The sequence below is a fragment of the Oryza sativa genome, chromosome 8, assembly GCF_034140825.1.
Source record: "Oryza sativa Japonica Group chromosome 8, ASM3414082v1".
Lineage (NCBI taxonomy): Eukaryota > Viridiplantae > Streptophyta > Magnoliopsida > Poales > Poaceae > Oryza > Oryza sativa.
The window spans coordinates 24,198,954-24,217,804 of NC_089042.1; the positions used below are offsets into that span (position 1 = coordinate 24,198,954).

Below are 18,851 nucleotides of genomic sequence, written 5' to 3' on the forward strand. Positions count from 1 at the left end.
TTTCCTTGCATGCATGGGTTTCTGACAATGCAGTAACTGCTAGAAGGCACATTTGTATCTGCCACAGAAGAAGTCAGCAAACTGCAAAGTGTAGCTGATGATCAAGAGGATAATAGTTTCTTCCCCATTTTAAAATGTAGCTATTTTTAGCCACAATTTTAGATAATCTAAATTCCTAGCTATAAATAATTGCATTTTAAGATAGAATGAGTAATTATAAATTTATAACCAGAAATAGATATATTTTTGGACGGAGGAGTAAGAGAAGATATTAACTTATTAAGGCCTGCAGTGATAAGGAAAGTTATGCTTTTTATTTCATTCCATTGCATTCTGTAGTTATTGTTAATCACAGCTAGGCAGCTAGCTAATTATATAGTTATGAGAATGAAAGACAAGGGTGATCAACAGGTGAAGTTTAGTCTGGTGCAGTACATGGAACACCAATGCAAAAATAAGATCTTTTGCTTGAACAAAGAGGAAAGGCTGACTTGATCCCAGTTAAGAACGGGTATCATGGATCCTGTCCAAAAGTACAAGATTTCCTGCGAGATTTAACAAACACTAAATAGGAGTTTTTTTAAAAGAGTTGTCAATACTAAGCATGAGGTTGTTAATTTACAAAGCCTGCAGAGGCTACAACTTCCCCTCTAAAAAAAGAGAGAGAGAATTTGTAATTTCTCTCCATTGTTGGGTACTGTATGTTCTTTCTTTGTCATATTGTTATATGTTGGTTAGGAACCAGACTTTGAGAAAAACCCGGTGGTTGACTTCAGGTAAGCTGATCTGTTCTGATTACAATCTTTGGTGACATTGACACTGGACAAGCACTAATATTGAATATTCCCCTTCACGCCAATGATTTTACTTATCATAAGGGTTGGTACCCTACCATCCAGTGTAAACGGTATTTATCCTTCCATTTTGCAAGAGATTTCCCCTACAGCATGTTCATGACACAAGGACATTAGCATCCCTTCAAGCTAAGTCAAGGGATAAATGTTCTTGCTCTTGGTGAACAGAACTTGATAATTTTGGACATATCAATTACCAATATGACGTTTTGAATTTGAACTAAAATGCTACTCCATCTGTTTTATATTATAAGTCGTTTGATTTTTTCCTAGTCAAACTTTTTTAAATTTGACCAAATTTATAGAAAAATATAGTAGTATTTTCATCACAAAACAAACATATTATCAAAATATATGCAATGTTAGATTTAATGAAACTAATTTGATATTTCAGATGTTGCTAAATTTTTATATAAACTTAGTCAAACTTACTCCCTCCGTTTCATAATGTAAGTCATTCTAACATTTCTCACATTCATATGGATGTATATGTCTAGATTCACTAACATCCATACGAATGTGGAAAATGTTAGAATGACTTACATTATAAAACGGAGGGAGTAACATAGTTTAACTTAAAAAAAAGTCAAACGACTTATAATATGAAACAGAAAGAGCATTTTATTTCATTCTTTATATAAATATATTTTTAAAAAATATTATTACAGGAGAAAACGGATTGATTAAATCCTACCTCTACATCTACCAGGAATATACATAGCCAAGAGTTACACACTTACACAAGAGCTACATAAGATTACTTAAAAAAGGTTTTGACGAACAAACAACTAGATTACGAAACCGTTCAAACAACATAGAAAATTACGTACCTTGTTCCAGTCACTCTGAAAGTCCGAATTTCAATCACGAATTTTCCTGCGTGAGTACTTGTCCGTTTGCACTTTGGCTTCTTGCACGGTAACACATTAATAACATTGCAGTTTGGTAATCCACTCGTGGAGCACAACGACTCTGACCTCACCAGATCACGCGGTTGCAAGAGAAAACAACAGCTACGGCTCATGTCCCCCACTTTGACTTCGCAGTACTCTCGCTTTCTACATGCATGGGCCGGCATATAGAGGTGATTACACGACAGCTCCAGCCTGAAAAAATTTGCAAAAGATTTAAGTTCAGTTCACTTCCTAAACGGATTTCGCCAACAACAATTGACGCCTAAAACCTTCTCTAGCCCATCTGAGCCCAAAACTAGGAAAATCGGCTCATCAAACTTAAGCATATACATACATTTCTGTTTTGTATATGAATTTATTCATGTTCTTTTAGATACGAAATACTACGAGATGTTAAAATAATATGTTACATAATCATTTCAAAATTATTCATGGTTATTAGTTACATCTATTTCCATAATACCGGGATCTTAGAAACTACTGGCATGAGCAAATAAGCATTAACAATTAAAAAATAATATAAAAACATGGGACATTAGGGTTTATTAAGGAGGGTGAGAGCATTTAGAGAGTCAAATGCGGGCTGCGAGTAGCTCGACATCATCTGTTCTTTGTCATCTGTGCTGCACAATGTTGGACAACTAAGAAAAAACTCGGTGCCAACTAATTAATTAAGAAGGTGTGAGCGTATCAGAAGTTAAACACACGGGTCTCGGGATTGAAACCACGCACCTACCACTATTCTAGCAAGCACACTTAAAATGTGGGACATTCAGGAGTAACCCAATGTCAATTTTATTAAGAAGGATGATGAGTGTGTTCTTGAGAGTCAAACATGGGCCGCAAGAAACCAGAGGTGTTCCAGCAAATGAAGCTCGCAACGCTGTCCCTCATGACGAAAATCGGAGGCCAAAACTTGGGTCCTGCCAGAAGCAAAACACCTTGCATAGATCATCCTATAAAATTTTTTCCTCTTTGTAAAGTTTTGGTGTTTGTACAACTTTTTTTCTCACTCTATTCAATAAAAATGGCACTTTAATGTGTCGTTTCGCTAAAAAAAAAAACATGGGCCACAAGCAGCTCGACGGCTACTCTTTGCCATCTGCACTTTGCGTAGCCTTAAAAATAAGGTACATTAGGGAGAAACCCAATGTAAATTTTATCAAGGAGGGTGAATGCATTGTGGAGAGTCAACAGATAACTTACATAAAAGAAAAAAAAGAGAAATATCGTGAGAGAGTATGGCCATCTCCAATGTGGATGCTTAAGTATGTGCTTATAAAGAAATAACTGTTTTGTCTTGCCACTTAGTATAAGAGAGGTGTTAATCCTGAAGCATCGATGCTTAGCAGAGCAGATGCTCAACTGTGTGAGGGCATCTACAAATAAATATAGAGTCAGGTATGAGCTTTATTCCATATAGAGACTAACTTCTTACAACAACCGAGATTATATGGTCTTTAACCATTAATGCACCTAAATATTTTTTTCTTACTAGTACTCTTTTTTCCTTTCTTTTATCCTTATGCAACAAAATTTTCTTATAAATGCTAAAAGTTGTATCTAAGCCGATGTCATACATAGTAATCATGTTTCTCCTTCCTCCCCTCTTTTTCTTCTATGCCATTAAATTTACTTACATGGCAATAAAAAAAATCCGCTAATAAAGTTGACCGTTGTACATGCCCTATATAAAGCTTACCTCAAGTCCTCAACTACTTGATTTATAAGCACATAGAAGGAGATGTTTGCATTCAAGAGAGTTCTTAGACAGATAGTACTACTTAATTACGTAACTAAATTAATTAAGCACTCAATATTGACGCTTTACATTGAAGACGCTCTAATACACAAATTTAATTTAATAGTCTATGGGAGTAATGAGCCGAAAAAATGTCTCGGATATTAGACCAGTCCCAACCCAAGATACTAGACATAGTTTCTATAAACTTCACATCATCAAGAAACTAGTACCAAACACTACTCTTACAATGCAAATATCAATTTTACATACTTAAATTAAATGCTACTTATCTCACATGATGTCTTGAATGTTATGTAGAAACCATGTCTCATGCAATACCTGGTTTCCTTCTCTTTCATCATTTATTCACTTGCCACATCATCTTTAATTCTAGGTGACAGTTTATTTAATGCTATGGCAATACTGGATTGGAAATGGCCTTAGTGTGCATGGGTGCAACAAAACTGAAAGAGCCGGTTGCACTTCTATCACCATCTTGCACTAAATGGCCGTTTCGTTGGATGCCAGAACTTGTAGAATTTAATTCGATATAGTTACACTACGAGTAGTATTTAGGCTGTGTTCTTTCCTGGGTGATTGTAAGTCAGTTTGTTTCGTTTTTCATGCATACGCTTCCCAAACTACTAAACGGTGTGTTTTTTGCAAAAAAAAATCTATATAAAAGTTGCTTTAAAAAATCATATTAATCTATTTTTGAAGTTTGAAATAGTTAATAGTCAATTAATCATGTACTAATGGCTCATCTCGTTTTACGTATCTTTCCAATCTCCTCTACGTCCTCTTCTCAAACACAGCCTTAGTTTTCTGTTACTCGTTGCCTGATGTGCCACATTTTTCTTCTTACAAGTTTACATGCCATGAAAAAAAAAATTCAACGCAAAAATGGTGGCTTGAAATTTGCAATAGTATCGACAAAGAACTGCCAAAGGGTACTCCAGTACTCAGGGCTCCTTTAGAACTGATGAATTTTGCATAAATCTTACTACTAGTAAAAGAAAATAAATTACTCCCGCCATCTTAGTCGCTTCGTTCGTTCCCGGGTGAGAAAATATCTCATTTTCTGCACGCACGCTTCCCAAACTACTAAACGGTGCGTTTATTGTAAAAAAATTCTATAGAAAAGTTGCTTTAAAAATCATATTAATCCATTTTTAAAATTTAAAATAGTTAATACTCAACTAATCATACGCTAATGGCTCACCTCGTTTTGCGTATCTTCCCAATCTTCTCAATCCCCTCCTCCTCAAACACACCCTAAAACTCTATTTCTAGCCATTGATTAACAAATTAGTGGCAGGGATAAAAGATCAAAGTACCTCTTATTATAAGAAATAGGAAAAGATATGAATTACACCCCTAAACTATCATGGTCGATCGAATTATCCCCCTAAACTCGAATACCGGATATTTTACACTCTCAACTATACAAACCAGATAAATAACCCCCCTAGCTCAATCCAAAGTGGTTTTAATCCTACGTGGCAGTCTAGTCAGCAATTTTTTTTATAAAAAATAGTGTGGGCCCCACCTATAAGACTCTCCCTATCTATCTTTCTCCTCTCACATCTCAATTTCTCTCTAGTCTCTACTCTCTCTTCCTCGATCCCGATCCACACACACACACTCTCTCTCTCTCTCTCCTCCCTCCTTGCAGCGAGCGGCAGCGGCTGGCAGAGTCGGAGCTCGCACTTGCGTGAAGGTGGCGACGGCGGTGGTGGAGCCGAAGCTCGCATGAGTGGCTGGGGCGGCGGGGCGTGGCTGGGTGGGTGCTACTGTCGGCGGTGTGCGCAGTGGGGAAAGGGGAACTAGTCAGCGGTGGACGCGGCTGGGTGGTGTCACACCCCGAAGTTCTTTCCCAAGCCTAAATTGAAGTTATAAATGGTCTCAAGAAAATACCAGTGTAAAGCAAGAGTAGACCTTAATAAATTAATGCAAATAATAATCGGAATTGGCATGTGGAATTTTTTTTGAGTTCTACATGTCGAAATTCGCTAACAAGATTTTTAGTGGAATTTTCAGAGCTCTCGAAATAATTTTAACCAATTAAAATTGAGCACATGCAATTTTAAATCCCAGGGAAAATCTTTTCCTCCTTTTCTTTTTCTTTTCCCTCCTTTTCCTCTTCTTGGGCCGTCGGCCCAATCCACCCCGCCGCCGCGCGCGCCCTCCTCCTTGTGGGCCGGCCCAAGCCGCCCCTCCCTCTCTCCCCGGGACGCCGACAGGTGGGCCCCACCTGTCGGGGTCGTCCCCTTCCTCCGGCCGCCCGCCCCACGTTGCCACCACCGCCGAAACCGCCGCCGCGCCCACATCCCCGCCTCCTCCGAGCCACGTCGGCCACGCCCGCGCATGCGCCGCGCCTCCCGCACCCACTCCTCCTCTCTCCCGCTCGCGCCCGCGCCCGAGATGGCCGGGATTCGAATTCCGAATCCCGCCTCTCTCTCCACCTCCACCTCCCCACGTCGGCTGGCGAATCCCGCCCTTACCGGCCACGTCCGAGTTCCTCCTCCCCTATTTAAGCTCCACCGCCACCCCCTCTCTCTTTTTACCCATCTCGCCGAACTCTCCCGAGCTCTCCATCGCTCCCGCGCCGTGCACCCATCCGCCACCGCCGCTCCCGCTACTCCGGCCGCTGCTAGCCGACGCTAGGCTCGCCGCCACACCACGTCGTCGCCACCGTCGGGTTCGCGTGGCCAAGGTCCACCCCGTCCACCCCTTCTCCGTCGAGGTTCGCCGCCGGAGCGCCATTCCCGCCATGCGACGGTGAGAGCCGCCATGTCCGCCGCCTTCGGCCGGCGTTCCCGCCTTCTATGGCCCCTCTCTCCCTCTCTAATCTTTTTCTTTTCGTTCTTTAGGTCGTCCCGGACCCCGTCCGCCGCTTGTCGACCTCCCTCCGTCGCTCCTCGTCACCGGTCGTCGCCGCCCCTCCGGTGAGGACTCCCTCCCCTTTCCTTTCCTTCCCCGTTTCCCCGTGCGCCGCCGTCACCCGCGCTCGCCGTCGCCTTCGGTCGTCACCGCCGCCGGGGCGCCGTCCGCTGCCGCCGCCCTCGCCGCCGCTTGCCATCGCCGGTGGTCGCGTGCGCGCGCCGCCGCCCTTGCCATGGCCGGCCGGCCGGCTTTGTGCCGAGCCGAGCCGAGCCAGGCCGCCGCCGCACCGTCCGATCGGCCCCGGGCCGATCTGGGCCGTCGATCCCGTGGACTGGCGGTGGACCATCCGCGTGGTCCTGGTCCACGGTAGACCGACCACCCGTGCTCCACTGACATGCGGGCCCCGCCTGTCGACGCCGACCCCCCCCCCCGGGATGACGTTAGCCCTGGGGCTTATTGCGCAATAAATGATTTAAGGACTTTTGTTATAGTAATAAACACATTGAATCTTCTAAAATTCATAACTAATTCATCTGTGCTCCGTTTAAGCCCATTCAAGTCTCAGTAAATCAAGAAAAATGTGTAGAATCCATTAAAAATGGTTTTGTTCTCTGTTTCAATAGTCTTATAGCCTGTTTGTATTGTTTGCTTTGTATGTCGCTTAGATTCCGGTTCTTCCGACGCTCCGGTGTACTTCCAAATAGTCGCCGAGGTTCCTCCAGCAGCAGAGCAAGGCAAGTCATGCTTGTCACTTGAACATGTTGATCCTATATTGCAAATGCTCTATTGTTTTTCTTCAAATACTGTATTGTTTTATAATGTTACTATGGGATGTTTACCTACTGTCATAGCCGTACTATTTTGTACCATGTTCCTTTGTTAGCTTGGGATATAACATGACTAGAGATTAGACTAGGGATTGCTTAGCCATGCTTAGTTCAACTAGCACACAATGAGGGAGATCCTATTAATGTTTAGACGGTAGGTTCTAATGGTAATGTTGGATTAGTGACACCGCTTCGGTGTTGGTTAATTAAAATAAATCACATGGTGGGCTGTGGGTGCATGGTTTTGTTGGTCGCACCCATGGCAGTTAAGGACCGGTTCGCGGGATGCCCTGGAAGAACTTATCGTACTTACCACAAGCCAGCGTGGGCAACGGCTGGGCTTGTAGTGTAGCTTTTCTCTAGCCGACGCATCCAGGCAAGGGTGGGCGTGATGGAGTTTGGATGGGCCCTGCGACGGCCTATGCGGCTTCCGGATTCACCTAGGCAAGAGAGGGGACTGCCCGCTGCCTTGCGAGGAGTGGGGGTGAAACCTGAGGTGTGGTGTGCTTGGTTAGAGGGGGTTATGCGAAGGGTCCTGTCACGGCCTCTTTCCGGTATGTCGTGGTGGCATGTCGGTGCACGGAAACGTGTCGTGGGGCTGTGTCTTGTGGGTACAGTTGTACACCTCTGATCAGAGTAAAACTATTCGAATAGTCGTGCCCGCGGTTATGGGCAGTCAACCAGATTCACCGTGATTAGTCTCACCCTAGTTTAGTCTAATGAAATTGGATAGTATAGGTGGATGGTTGGGCCTGTCGCAACGTGGTATAGCGTTGGACAGTGGATGGATAATATTGATTAATTATTACAACTGTTTAATTCTTTCAACTTCTGTTTATAAATGCTCGCCTTATGCAAATGAACCACTCTAGCTCTCCTTTGATAATTCCCTGCATCATACCCCTATTCCGGTATGACTTGCTGAGTACAGTGGGTAGTACTCAGTCTTGCTCTATTTTCCCCAACCCCAGAGTACAAGTATGTGTCAGATGGTGGTTTCTCCGAGGAGTAGGCTTCGTCCGTGCCGTCGAGGATGCCTGTGGAGTGGTGTTCCCGCTGCAGTTCAAGTCAAGGCTTAGCTCCAGTTATCTTTCGTTTTTCCGCTGCATTTATGTAAGACTTTTATGATGTTTGTAAGACGTGGATCTGAATGTAAACATTGTCGTTTGTGTACCTCGGCCGGTCCTGGACGGGGATTTTAATGCACATTCTGCTTGGAATTCTATTCAGGAATTTCTGGGCGTGACAGGTGGGTGCTCCGGTTGGCGGCAGGCGCCGCGGCAAAAGGGGAACCAGTTGGTGGCGAGCGGCGGTGGGCGCGGATGGGAGGGTGCTCCAGTCGGCAGCGCGTCGGGTCCAGGCGTCCTCTCCCTCCCCTCTAGGAGGCACCACTATGAGGCGAGCTACTCGGCCAAGGAGCCGAGGTCCGAGTCGAGGAAGGCGTTGGTGGCGTAAATGACACAGTGGTGCAGCCCGAACCGTGCCACCCCACCCGACAGCGCGTACAGCAGGTGGGAGGGTGCTCCAGGCGGCGGCGGGAGCGACGAGGAGGGGGCTTCGGTCGGCAGCGAGCAACGATAGGCCGACCGGCCGTCGCCGCGCTCTTCAGTTCTAGGAGGGAAGCTAGAGAGAGATTTGGGGAAGAGAGAGATTGAGAGAGGTGAGAGGAGAGAGATAGGGAGAGTCTTATAGGTGGGGCCCACACTATTTTTTTTTTAAAAAAAATTGCTAACTGGACTGCCACGTAGGATTAAAACCACTTTGATTGAGCTAGGGGGTTATTTATCCGGTTTGTATAGTTGAGGGGTGTAAAATATCCGGTATTCGAGTTTAGGGGGGTAATTTGATCGACCGTGATAGTTTAAGGGTATAATTCGTACTTTTTCATAAGAAATAATAATACTGTGAAGTGATAGGTCAGAGAGAAAACATACTGATTTATGGACCAGAAGTAAATAAGGTAGAAATGATTTTTTTAAAAAATAAAATTTAAGTGCTTAAGAGCTCCATTGTTTCATTTATACTTATGCTTACAAACAAAATTTTGAATTTTAAACTTAATGTTATAGTTGATTTTGTGATTTTTTTTATCGTATGTTATTTACATCATTTACTTTTGAATCTCCAAGAACACATATAAAAGTGTTACTCATAAATTATTTTTAAATTGCTAATAAACGGTTCGCATAAGCACAAGCATAAGTGAAACAATAAAGCCTTAAGTCTTTTTGAACGGAGGGAATACATTTCATGTGAAAATCATACAGTATTTTTTTTCTGAAAGAAGAAAATCGTACAGTAGAAAACTACAGCGTTCAAAGGAACCATGAGCATCTTTCAGATTTTAACTGTCAGATTTAGGTTTTTTTGGTTAGTAGGAGGAGTAACTGCTTACCCAGAGCGGCAGCTTACCTCCCGCCGTTAAGCGCGCCGCGTGCTGCCATAGAGAGTGCCATGCCATTGCCACTGGAAGCGTAGGCGCATAGCTTCGCATGTGGCCGCAGCGCCGGCAGCCACAGGCACCTCAACGCACCAGCGCACGGAAGGCCACATGCTGCACGCATGCACGCATGACACTGCACGCACAAACACCATTATCTTAAAAAAAATATTACACAAACAAACATCTCACTCCTGCAGTTCTGTTCCCCACATTTCTCTCTCTACCCCCTTCTATTTCTTCAGAGTAAAAACGAAGAATGCCCACTTCTTATTTCTTCAGAAAAAGAATTGAAGAATTAACGCAAATTTCATCCATTGATTATTGACCATTAAGCTGAAGCAAGAAAGCGCTCCTTCCTATCAAAAATATTTGATGTTTAAGATAAAAATCAGTTAAACTTTTAAAATTCCGATAATCAATAGCTTCTTAAATGCTTAGTGTAAAAACAATAGAATGGGATACAAAGATTTATCTGAAAAAGTAATACCATGATATTATAAACTTATTTTAATATAAAATCGATTGTTAGAATTTTAAAAAATTAGTTAAATCTTGTTACAAGCGTTAAATATTTGTATTTATGAATAAAGTTAGCCTTACTATCTCCATCCTAGAATAAGTTCACTTTTCACCCATCCTACACATAGCAATAAAAAAAAAATAAATAAAAAGAATATCCTCACCTTATCAAATCCCAATACGATTGTTTTTTTATCCACTCACAACATACAGTATTTATTTCATATTTTTACAAACTTCGATACAATGATTCCTAAAACTAAACTATTTTAAGACAAACAAAAAAACTAAAGACAAATTTAAAATTGGGCATGAAACCGGAGGCAATATTATTGTACTCCTACAAATGCAAAATGCAAGGTACTCCTTCCGTCCCATGATATTAAGGAATTTTAGAGGGATGTGACACATTCTAACATCATGAATTTGAATTGTTTGGATTCATAGTACTAAGATGTGTCATATATCTTTAGAATCTCTTATACGGAGTATTTTGGAAGTGAGTTTACTGTACTCGTACAAATGCAGATGCAAATGATGATGAGAAGAAGAGGAAGAAACAAAAAGCGATAAATGCGTCTGAATGGACCGGTGAATGAATCAGAGACGGGCAGCAAGATTGTGTAGGGCTGGTCTGCCCCTCCTCTCTCTCTCTCTCTCTCTCTATCTATCTCTATCTCTGCAAAGAGAGGCCTCATCAAATCCAGTTGGGCGCGGGGGACAAGGGGGCATGTTCCACTCACCTACCCGACGACGACGAACCGGCGCCTCCCATTGGCCCAGAATTTACTCCCCCTCCGCCCGCTCCGCCACCTCCCCTCCCCCCTCCGCCGCCGCCGCACCACCGCCTCGCCATGTGCGGCCCTGCACGCGCTCTCAGATGCGCCAAACTGCAAACCCTGCAAGAAAAACCAAAAGCGAGAACTTATCAACTGCTGCAGACTACTCTGCATGGGAAGGACGGAAGGACGAGCATCAGTGGCATCATTGGGAGGCGGTCGCCGTCGTCGCCGGCCGGGTGTACGTACGTCGTCGCCGTCAACACCAACGGTGGGGGCGGCGATGGATGGATGGATGGCTCACCGGCCGGGCCGGCAGCGGCGATAGGGTTGCACGTGGTGACGGACGATGGAAACAGGTGTGGATGCGACGCCTATGATGGTTTGTGGATGCCGTCATCGGCATGCAGCAACAGGAGAGAGGGGGGGGTGCATTGCTGGCTGCTGCTACGGCGACGTTCGTGCCGACGGCTCGACGCAGAATCCGGCTGGCTGTTTGCTCCCTCTTCTGACATTGCTAGCTTCACGATCATTTGACATGGACTCGGGTTCACCCTAGAGTACCTACAGTAATACTCCCTCCGTCCCAAAATATAACAACTTATGACTAGATGAGACACATCCTAGTCCAATGAATCTAGACAAAGCGCTGTCCAGAATCGTTGAACAAGGTTATATCCCATCTAGGACTATGTTGCTATATTTTAGGACGGAGGGAGTAGAAGATGGATCATTTACCGCTGACAAGATGTCAATCACCTTGAGTAGTACCCCTCCATCCTATAGAAAATCAATCCATGTTAGTTTGTTTTTTTATAGGATGGAGAAAGTACACTATATGAGATGGTATCACAAAGTTATAAAAAACAATACTACTACCTCCGTCTTTAAATATTTGAAGCCGTTAATTTTTTAAAAACATGTTTGACCGTTCGTCTTATTAAAAAAAAGTAATTATTAATTCTTTTCCTATCATTTGATTCATTGTTAAATATACTTTTATATATACATATAGTTTTACATATTTTTAAAAAGTTATTGAATAAGACAAACGGTTAAATATGTTTAAAAAATCAACGGCGTTAAATATTTAGGGACGGAGAGAGTATAATGCTATTGATTTTTAAAATACTACATCCGTCTAGAAAAACTCAACCTAAGTGGGGGATGTGACTCATCCAAATACAACGAATCTAGGATGGGTCACATTCCCCCCTAGATTGAGTTTTTTTTTTTGACGGAGGGAGTATGTTTAAAAAAATTATGTAATTGATTTATCATTAAAGGATCTTTTAAGCAAGCCATTTTTTTTATGTTTACATAAAAATTTTAAATAAGAAGAATGATCAAATGTATGTCCTTGAACAATACGATGATGTTTTACAGTTTACGTATGTCCTTAAATAACATAATGTATGAAAAAACGTAGGGAGGTATTTTGCGGTTTACGTAAACATATTGTGTTGTTTTATTAATTTCCTTAAGCAAAAAAGGCTAGTGGAATAGGAGGTAAGGGGCTAAGGGCACTGCTGAATTGCAAAAGTAAGGGGGGGGGGGGGAGGAAACAGGGAATGAGGTGCCATGTCTAACCGAAATTCATAGGAATTACAAAACATAGAGAAATTACTCAAACGTGTTGGATGTTTTGCAAGCAAAAGACATGATATTGGGATTTGGGAGAGACATAAGCGTTCCTTTGTAACAACACATGACTGTTAGTAAAACACATGAATGGAACATCATGATCACTATTTAAATTTCGCCATGATTTAAAAATATACAAAACTCTAAAAATTATTGTTTGAATGACACATAAAACCCGTAGAAGTTCAAGAGGACAAGGAGGAGAAAACATAAATGTGATACTCTGTACTTATTTTCCTCCAAAACTCTCATAGAATAGCTAATTCCAAAAGAATTTCAAAGAACTTGATTATCCTTTGTTTCAATCCTTTTTGTGAGGGTCAATCCTTTGTTCCAAACAACTTTGTATGAACTTTTTCCATAGAATTCAAATGTTTAATAGCAATCCCTACCTTTTCTTCTTTGTTTCAGAGCAGACCTACCTAAACAGCAATTTCTAGGTTCAACCCCATGTTAGATTTCTTACAGATTTTTTTTTTGAAAGGATCCTAATTAATCCTACAACATCCCTCAAATTTTTTTTTTACAGCGCGCTCCGAGTACTTTGTTTCCATGTACTAGCACTGAAGTTTTTCAAAATGTGAGCTGCAGCAAAGGTGTACAATATCTTCCTACTACGGTGTCTGTATCTACTGTCTGTGCGACACTGTTTGTGATGCACTGAACAGCAGCTCGCTGCGTCGGCCTCTCTATAATCTGTACTGTACAGGTTTTCAGTGTCACGTCGCTGCCTGGGCTGGCCATGGCCTCGTGGGTGTGTCATGTGTGCATGCATGACATGCAAAGTAAGCTTGTGTATAGAACATTCAGGACCGGATGAACAGAATAATGTGCTTTCAGAGGATTTACCGCTGCCAATCAAACCTGTTCGTAGATTGGACATTGGAGTACTTCAGTTCAATTTCACTCATTTCAGTCAACCGATCCCTCGCCACAGTTAAAATTTGGAGATGATATGGCATGTGAAGATCCATCCTGCATCCGAGAAAAGAATACATTAAGCTTACAAAAAGAAGAGAAGATAGAATACAGGGGCACATTCAACATAAACTACAGTTAGCATTGACACAATGCGGAGGAACAATGTGGCACATGAAACAATTCAGTTAAGAACTAACCCTACAACAGCACCACCATTGCATGATTGCATCTGCATCACTGCATGCCAACGACTTCCACAAGCTTGGCTAGGTTGGTTCAAACTAACTGAACACATGTTCTCTCTCTCTCTCTCTCTCTCTCTCTCTCTCTCTCTCTCTCTCTGTGAAGTCTGAAGATCATGCATACTCCAGCATGAGTAGGGGATGGCATTAAAACAGGTTGGTCAGGTGGTGACCGGAGACGCTATTCGAGTTATTACTACTACCCGGTGCCTGCCTCATTCTAACAAACAAACCCCATAGATAGCCATCTTCTTGCGCCCCAACATGGCAGATTTTGGCAGACCAGGCCCCCCCAACCACGAGGCCACATGGGCAACACAAGGTGACCACTGTGGCTACGCATTGGAAACAGGTATTCCTTCACATATCTTCACATCAACCTCCTCTCCTCCTGGCTTGGTGACAAGACAGAGAACAAAATGGTTGGCAAAGTTATTAGAGACAGTTGGAAGGATAACCTGTCCTTCCCATTTAAGGACACTGCCACCCTTTTGCAAGCCACAGGGGAAAAGAAAACACACACACACAACAAAGATCCTGGCATCTCTCCAGTAATCCTCCTCCTGCTGCCTCAGCTCCTCTTCTGTAATCCCCTCCTTTCCTATGCTTATCTATGAGAAGGAAGATGGCTGGGTGTCAGAGGCTTCTTCAATGTTCTCCTCCTCAGGTTGAGGGTATTCAAGGAGGGAGCACAAACAAGAAGAGAGCAAGAGCAATGTCTTCTTTAATGTTGCATTGATGAGGGGTCCAGAAGAGAAGCATAAATAAAGAAGGAAGCTAGCCATATATTCTTCCCAGCCAGTGTTCCTAGTATCCATTCTCTCTCAAACTCAAAGCTCCCTCCTCCAACTATCTCACCTTCCTTCTATTCTATTCTATTCCCTCTGGCTTAGCTTGTTTTTATCAGTTCTTACCTTTCTTGATTCTCCTCTCCTCTCCTCTGCCATGGAGTCATCCCATATCACTGGGGATGATGGCGAGGGCTGCAACAGCAGCGAGTCCGGGTGGACAATGTACCTTGCCTCTCCCATGCACGGCGACGATGACGGCGGCGGCAAAAGGAGCGGCAGCGAAGGAAGCAATGTTGATGATGGCTATGGCTACATCAGCGGTCGGGGAAGCCGCAAGGAGTATGAAGACGACGGCGATGGCGACGACGACGATTCCCTCGCCTCCGATGCTTCAACCGGTCCGGCCAAAGTGAAGGTGCCTTCCGCACCGGACGGCGATGACGCCGGCGGCCGTCGGAAGCACGACGGCGACGAAGACGGCGGCGGCAAGGGGGAGGAGGAGGAGGAAGAAGATCATGGCTTGCACACCAAATTCTCGATGAGCTCCGGCAAGAAAGCCGGCAAGACGGAGAAAGGAGGAGAAGGGAAGTCCTCCAAGAAAGGCCAGAACAAGAGAGGAAGCTCATCAAGAACAAGATTCTTTTGGTAATGGCTTTCTAAAATGCATTAGAATCGCTGTACTAGGAATCTCTCTTTTCAGTTTCTTGGTAAGATTGAATCCTTGCTAGGAGTATGCATGCATGGAGAAAGGAAGGCTTTTTTTGGATCCTTGTTTTTGCCTTCCATAGAGCTTCTCCCATGGTTGACCACCCAGTAGTAGGTTAACTGTTGCCGCCATGTAAATCTACTGTAACCTTCGGTTATTCTTCAATGCCCTGCCTTTAATGTCGCTTGCAGAGCTTGCAATCTTCTCCTATGTTTCTACTAAGATATTAATGAACACTGCTCCTACTCTGAAAGTTTCTGTCCAGGTAGATTTCCTCTCACACGGTTTGAAGCATTGAAGCATTTGCAATAACAGTAAAGAGAGAAGAAGATGCTAGGTCAATTAATTTAATTCTCCTCTGCTTCCCAGTGTCTAGAAAGTCAGAAGCGTTCATGCATATTTTATTACAACTTTATTAGAAATATATGGTACATACGGCACACATGTTTATCTTTCTGCTAAGAAAATCGCACGCATCATATTTCGACAAAGAAAAATCACCCCACTTTTATCTTTCTGCCCAATGCCACAATGATTCATGACTAGTACCTAAACCCAATCCAATGATAAAAGAAATGGTAACATGTACCAGAGGCAGACATTGAGGATACTACTAGTTTTCTGAAACTTTTGCTTGCCAACTCACATTCTTTAGCATTGCGCTAAGCAGATGCTGAGAGCAGGTGACTTGGCTTGAACTAATTTGTTCGATGCCCATCATGTGGTAAGTATATAACAATGCACCAGAAGAATTATGTGACCTAAACACTCCAGAAGAGGGGAATATTTGTCTAACCACACCACTCATGCAGCATTAAGGCAGCAATTGCTGCACATGTTCTAGACAGGGTGGAAACAATGATTTGTCCATCTCACAGAGCGGTCTAATTAATAGCCATAAACAGAACAACAATGATGTAAGCTGGCTTATGTACTAAAACCAGCTCTCCCTCATTTTCTCTCCTCCCCCTAGCTATAAACCAAACCAGAAAATTAGGATCACGTTCTGGAAGAATATATGAAAATGGGCAACATGAGTACAGCTAATGCACCACTTTTGCACCAAACCATAGCAATGAGCTGCTATACTTTAGCACAAGAATTAAACAATGGCAGGACGCTGCATCTTCTATATGTGGTGGCAATAACATGCTGCATTTAAGCCCCAGGCCAATGATTTGCCACCGGAAATCTTCATCATCGAAACGTATAAGTATAATCATGTAGGTGTGCGTGAAACAATAAACAAAGCACAGCAGAAGATGTAAACAAGTGAGTCCAGCTATCACCTGCTAATAGCATGTATCATTCCTTCGAATCCAGCAGCCGTCTAAAAGCAGCTTTGGCACTGTTTGGATCATTCCTGTTGGGAAACGATACAGAGAAAGTACCAATCTCCCTTTCCTGGGAAAGAAAGAACAATTATACATGAAGGGCCTGTTCACTTCGATGCCAAAAAAAACCTTACCAAAATTTTGGCAGGATTTCTTATATAATTATCAAATTTTGGTAGCAAACTAAATGTAGCCACTTTTTTTTGCAACTTTACCAAAATTTGATAAGGTTAAAAATAGCATCAAAGTGAACAGACCCGAACTTTTTGACAAGACGCTGTAAAGAATATTAACTGAAATGTTCAGTCTTCAGATAGAAATGGAACAGTATTAAAAAAAACAGAACCGGTCGAAGTTGATCAAGACACTGTAAAGAATATTAACTGAAATGTTCAGTTTTCAGATAGAAATGGAACAGTATAAAAAATAAACAGATCCGGTTGAAGTTCATCAGTAGTTTAGGACTTCTTCCGTTTAACAATGCAAGACTTTCTGCAATTGCCCTGTACTAATTTTGATCTAAGAAAATTACGCGATATGGGTGATGGCGCCCTGTTCCTTATCCTAACCTAGCACATTTGAGTAAACTAATCTCGGAGGCTTAGCGTCTAACACCAAAACACACGGATTCTGTCGCGAGATACTCAACTCGCGCACATGGCTCTACCCCCTTGTCGGCGCGCACGACGAACCAGACGGGCTGCGGGATTGCTGTTGCCGTCGTTGTTAGCTTACCCGAGAGCGGGGATGGAGGCGGCGGAGCAGGGTGAGATCGCGGCGGAGAGAGCGGCGCGAGCCCACGGGAGGCGCACCGGAGGGAGCAGCGGCGGCGGGAGCGGCGGTGGCGATCGATCACATGGGGGGGAAGAGACGGGCGACGCTAACCTACCAAGCGACGGCCACGTCGCGGATGGTGGAAAGGGAGGCAGGGGTTGGGCCTTGGGCGCGTCGTGTGGGCTGCGGGCAGTAAAGGCCCATGGGGCTGAACTACCGGATGGGCTGCTAGTCGTGGGCTCGAAGCAATTTTTGTAGGAATAAGTTCATCTGAGGTCCCTTAACTTGTCAACGAGTCCGATTTTCGTACTTCAACCATAAAACCAGATACAACAGATCCCTCAACTGTCAAAACCGGTGCAATATAGGTCTCATGGCGGTTTGGACGGCGGTTTTAGCTGACGTGGCGCCTACGTGGCAAAGTTGACCCGGTCTTCATCTGACGTGGCATTGATGTGGCATTGACATGGCAATTTAATTTGTAAAATAATAAAAACTGTGACCCCACATGTCATGTTCACTAAAAGAATGAATTAAAAATGGTGGGGCCCACGTGGGCCCCACATGTCATTCTCACCCCCTCCTCTCTCTCTCCCCTCTCCTCTCTCCAGCCTCCAGGCGCCACGGGAGGTCAAGGGGAGGTCCGGCGGGGGCGGCCGGTAACGCGACGGCGGGAACGCTGGGGGAGGGGCTCCGCGCGCGGGGCGCCTCCCGCCCCGAGAAGCTGCTCCTCATCTTCGCCCGCAGCGTCGGTGCAGACCCCACGCGTTGACTCGAGGAAGAGTTCGAGGCCATGGCGCCGCCCGTCTCCGACGAGATGGAGCTCGCGCCCTGTACTTGTCAAAGTCGACGGCGGCGATGAAGAGGAGGAGGTGGAGTAGTGGTGGTGATGGCGGCGGGGAGTAGCAGCTGCAGCAGCGGCGCCGATTCTTCTCCACGTCGTTGTGCTCCATCTTGCTACTGCTGCTGCTGGTGTGGCAGCTGCCTGCTGCTTTTGTGCTTGTGCTTTTCTTCCTGCTCTTCATCTCACCAATTGCTTCTTCCTTTGAGTCATTTAAATTCTCAACTTTCAAGGACGCAGGCAAAAGTACGTTTCTTGATCTCAGCTTCTCTTAATCGTGAATAAGTGAGCGAATTAAAGAGAAGGGATGGATGGACCTAGAATAAAATGGAGCGAGTAGCAGTTGGGTTACGGCTACACGAGAAAGGGGAGGGATGAAGAGCTGGGGATGGATGGAGACGAGGAGCAGCTTCTCGAGGCGGGCGCGCCCCGCGCGCGGAGCCCCTCCCCCCAGCGCTCCCGTCGCCGCGTGATGGCGGGGTTGTCGCAGGCGTTCCCGGCTATCGGGCTGAACGAGCTGTGCTACAAGGAGTCGCCGGAGAGCATGAGGAGCGTGGCGGGGGCGCAGGAGCACGCGGCCGCGACGCCTTGGCGTCCGTCGCCTACGAGGCCGAAGGGAGACGGGAGAAGAT

At 44.3% G+C, this 18,851-nt stretch overlaps 1 protein-coding gene and 1 non-coding gene across 2 annotated transcripts; one reads left to right on the forward strand and one right to left on the reverse strand.

Annotated features, from left to right (window-relative positions):
* Nucleotides 1-2,717: 2,717 nt before the first annotated feature.
* On the reverse strand, nucleotides 2,718-17,491 carry LOC9267239 (uncharacterized). The gene is made up of 7 exons (XR_010734658.1): nucleotides 17,340-17,491; nucleotides 16,560-16,674; nucleotides 13,460-13,585; nucleotides 11,216-11,530; nucleotides 10,931-11,086; nucleotides 9,621-9,801; nucleotides 2,718-3,147 (listed from the first exon to the last, which is right to left on the reverse strand). It is a non-coding gene; the product is annotated as an uncharacterized protein (transcript).
* Nucleotides 14,249-15,456, forward strand: LOC4345887 (protein SOB FIVE-LIKE 4). The gene has a single exon (XM_015793511.3). The coding sequence runs from the start codon at nucleotides 14,719-14,721 to the stop codon at nucleotides 15,211-15,213; it is 495 nt and encodes a 164-aa protein (XP_015648997.1). The 5' UTR covers nucleotides 14,249-14,718; the 3' UTR covers nucleotides 15,214-15,456.
* Nucleotides 17,492-18,851: the final 1,360 nt, after the last annotated feature.

Bases quoted from the DNA above. Each gene is read 5' to 3' on its own strand.
- LOC4345887 (XM_015793511.3), top strand. From the start codon at position 14,719: ATGGAGTCATCCCATATCACTGGGGATGATGGCGAGGGCTGCAACAGC.